The 3,699-nt window shown below is 62.2% G+C and overlaps 1 protein-coding gene across 1 annotated transcript in view; it reads left to right on the top strand.

Annotated features, from left to right (window-relative positions):
* The window catches only part of KMT2B (lysine methyltransferase 2B), a gene marked incomplete at its 5' end in the record, with an annotated part of 21,548 nt that overhangs the window by 3,893 nt on the left and 13,956 nt on the right, over window positions 1-3,699 (top strand). The window contains 9 exons of the mRNA XM_004388186.2: window positions 733-846; window positions 954-1,104; window positions 1,348-1,627; window positions 1,805-1,860; window positions 2,119-2,397; window positions 2,709-2,803; window positions 3,054-3,152; window positions 3,273-3,386; window positions 3,519-3,665. Of these exons, the coding sequence (XP_004388243.1) occupies window positions 733-846; window positions 954-1,104; window positions 1,348-1,627; window positions 1,805-1,860; window positions 2,119-2,397; window positions 2,709-2,803; window positions 3,054-3,152; window positions 3,273-3,386; window positions 3,519-3,665 (1,335 nt within the window). The remainder of the gene's footprint in view (window positions 1-732; window positions 847-953; window positions 1,105-1,347; window positions 1,628-1,804; window positions 1,861-2,118; window positions 2,398-2,708; window positions 2,804-3,053; window positions 3,153-3,272; window positions 3,387-3,518; window positions 3,666-3,699) is intronic.

Here is a 3,699-nt window from a genome sequence, read left to right as displayed (position 1 = left end):
TGACCCATCCCTTCCACCATTCTCTGCCCTTCCGCATCTTCCCAGCCCTGACCCATCCCTTCCACCATTCTCTGCCTGTCCCCATCTTCCCAGCCCTGACCCGTCCCTTTTCCCATTCTCTACCTGTCTCTGTCTTCCCAGCCCTGACCCGTCCTTTCTCCCATTCTCTGTCCCCATCTTCCCAGCCCTGACCCGTCCTTTCTCCCATTCTCTGTCCCCATCTTCCCAGCCTTGACCCGTCCCTTCTCCCATTCTCTGCCTGTCCCCATCTGCCCAGCCCTGACCCGTCCCTTCTCCCATACTCTGCCTGTCGCCATCTTCCCAGCCCTGACCCGTCCCTTCTCCCATTCTCTGCCTGTCCCCATCTTCCCAGCCCTGACCCGTCCCTTCTCCCATACTCTGCCTGTCCCCATCTTCCCAGCCCTGACCCGTCCCTTCTCTCATTCTCTGTCTGTCCCCATCTGCCCAGCCCTGACCTGTTCCTTCTCCCATTCTCTGCCTGTCCCCATCTTCCCAGCCCTGACCCATCCCTTCTCCCATACTGTGCCTGTCCCCATCTTTCCAGCCCTGACCCATCCTTTCTCCCATACTGTGCCTGTCCCCATCTTCCCAGCCCTGACCTGTCCCTTCTCCCATTATCTGCCTGCCCCATTTTCCCAGCCCTGACCCGTCCCTTCTCCCATTCTCTGCCTGCCCCATCTTCCCAGCCCTGATCCTGTTTATCACCCCCAGCTGAGCCCCGGAGGGCTGATGGAGGCGGTCGTGGGGACTGGCAAGCAGATCCCAGACAGAGGTTCTGTCAGGTCTGAAGATGAATCGATGGAAGCTAAGAGAGAGAGACCCTCGGTACGGAGTGGGAGGAGAGTCCCTCAAGAAAGAAGGTCGGTTAGAGGAACAGGGTCGAGGGGCACAAGGAGCAGCTCCCCACATGTGTTTGGTTTGTCCTCCCCCAGGGCCCCGAGTCCCCTGTGCAAGGCCCCCGCATCAAACACGTCTGCCGTCATGCTGCTGTGGCTCTGGGTCAGGCCCGGGCCATGGTGCCCGAAGACGTCCCCCGTCTCAGTGCCCTCCCTCTCCGGGATCGGCAGGACCTCGCCACAGAGGGTAGGGGGTGTTGTGGGGAGTCTTGCCAGCTGGGTCAGGTTTGGGGTTGAGCAGGTGTGAATGCCCAGGAGAGTGGGAGCTGAGTCAGGTCCTGGGGGCTGGGTGACGAGTGGGTTGGAGTGCTAGGTCTTCCACCAGGTTTCTGTAGGGGCACCTGGAAGCCGAACAGTGGGAGCCAGAGGGCCGACTGTATGGGGCCGTGGCTCTGTGGCTCCACGCCTTCTTCTCTGTCTGCTGCAACAGATACGTCATCAGCATCTGAGACTGAGAGTGTCCCTTCACGGTCCCGGCGGGGAAAGGTGGAGTCAGCGGGGCCTGGGGGGGACTCGGAGCCTGCAGGATCTGGAGGGACCCTGGCCCATGCGCCCCGGCGCTCGCTGCCTCCCCACCACGGCAAGAAGATGCGGATGGCACGGTGTGGGCACTGTCGGGGCTGCCTGCGTGTGCAGGACTGTGGGTCCTGTGTCAACTGCCTGGACAAGCCCAAGTTCGGGGGCCCCAACACCAAGAAACAGTGCTGTGTGTGAGTAACTGGGATGCAGCCTCCGTTCCCACCCGTGCTTGTCTGTCACCCAAGCTCCCACCCCAGCCCTCCTCGTGCCCAGTCAGAGCGGTGGGATTGGCATCCTTGTGGAGAGCTTCCTCTCTTCCCCCAGACCACCAGTCCCCTACCCTGGTGACGTGCTGCTCCCCTCCCCAGATACCGGAAGTGTGACAAGATAGAGGCTCGGAAGATGGAACGGTTGGCTAAAAAAGGTAACGAGGTCTGAGGAGCGTTTCTCGACAAAACCTTGCTTAGATCCGTGGCGCGGAGGAAACCGTGTTTTCGTTGCTTCCCTCCACTCATGTGTCTTTGCGATCCGCGCCCGCTGTCCTCTCTGTTGTGTGCTTCTGTCGTCTCCTGTGCTTTGCTTTCTTTGTGCCACTTTGTTTCCGGCTCTCCCCCCACCCCAGCTTTGCCTCTCTCTGTCCCCCGGCTGAGCTCAAATCCCACCAAGTCCCCTGTTCCCACAGGCCGGACGATAGTGAAGACGCTGTTGCCCTGGGATTCCGATGAATCTCCTGAGGCCTCCCCTGGTCCTCCAGGCCTGCGCCGGGGGGCGGGATCTGGGGGGCCCCGGGAGGAGGTGGTGGCCCCCCCAGGGCCCGAGGAGCAGGACTCCCTCCTACTGCAGCGCAAGTCAGCCCGGCGCTGCGTCAAACAGCGACCTTCCTATGATATCTTCGAGGACTCGGACGACTCGGAGCCTGGGGGTCCCCCTGCTCCCCGGCGTCGGACCCCCCGAGAGAATGGTGCGAGTTGCTTACTGCTTTCTCTGTCAAGAAGTTAGTCCTGTGTCTGGAGGGGGCAGGGCTCCCAGGCCAGGCTCATCAGTCTGATAGAGAAGGCGGTTGAGGGCAGAAGGGGGAGGTTTTAGGGTGGGCACAGGACCGGTGTGAGGTTTTCAGGGCATTTATTGGGCAAGGCCTAAGACTTGTCCTAGTGGGTCTCGGTTAGTTAAAAAAGCCTTGGGAACCTGAGTGATACTTGCCTGGGGTAGCAGAAGCAGAAGGGCGTGGGGCAGGGAAGCTGAGGGACCTCACTGCTGACGGGTTCTTCCTAGAGCTGCCAGTGCCAGAACCAGAGGAGCAGAGCCGGCCTCGTAAACCCACCCTGCAGCCTGTGGTGCAGCTCAAGGCCCGAAGGCGCCTGGACAAGGTCAGCGTGGCCCCGCACCGAGAGCCCCCAGGTTCCGTGTAAGGCAAGGCCCCCGTCTGCCAGGAGCTGCCTGGCAAGTCAGGGCATTGGGCACACCTGAGTGCCGTGGCGTGTCCACACCAGAGTTGAGGCCCTTAGGGACATGGTGGGCCTGCCGGTGTGGGGAGCAGGGCTGCCTGGAGGAGACGGTGGCACCATCTGCAGAGGGTGGGCTAGCCGCCTTCTGACCACCACCGCCACCCCTCTGTAGGATGCTCTGGCCCCTGGGCCCTTTGCTACTTTTCCCAATGGCTGGACGGGAAAACAGAAGTCCCCAGATGGCGTGCACCGAGTCCGTGTGGATTTTAAGGTACGGCGTGGAGGAGAGGCTGCAGGGGCTGTGGATCGCATCAGAGGAGCCGGGGCTTTAAGGAGGGGTCCGGCTTGTGTTCCTAGCTGCGCCCTCGTCCTATGTCCTCTCTTCCCGCAGGAGGATTGTGACCTGGAGAACGTGTGGCTCATGGGTGGCCTGAGCGTGCTCACCTCCGTGCCAGGGGGACCGCCAATGGTGTGCTTGCTGTGCGCCAGCAAAGGCCTGCACGAGGTGAATTCTCTGCCTCTCTGCACAAACCCCCCAACCCCTGTTGGCTTTTAGTGCTGGATTTCTTGCCCCCCCTCAGCGGGCCTCACCCCCTGCTCTTCCGACTTCACACCGTGCCTGTCCTTTCACCCCCAGCTGGTGTTCTGCCAAGTCTGCTGTGACCCTTTCCATCCCTTCTGCCTGGAGGAGGCCGAGCGGCCCCTGCCCCAGCATCACGATAGCTGGTGCTGCCGCCGCTGCAAGTTCTGCCACGTCTGTGGGCGCAGAGGCCGGGGCGCCAAGGTGTGGGCGCGGGCGCCGGGGCGCCGAGGGGTGG

This window comes from Trichechus manatus, unplaced genomic scaffold (assembly GCF_000243295.1).
Source record: "Trichechus manatus latirostris isolate Lorelei unplaced genomic scaffold, TriManLat1.0 scaffold00207, whole genome shotgun sequence".
Classification (NCBI taxonomy): domain Eukaryota; kingdom Metazoa; phylum Chordata; class Mammalia; order Sirenia; family Trichechidae; genus Trichechus; species Trichechus manatus.
The sequence above is the reverse complement of the archived record's forward strand: the minus strand, read 5'-3'. Positions and strand labels throughout refer to the sequence as shown.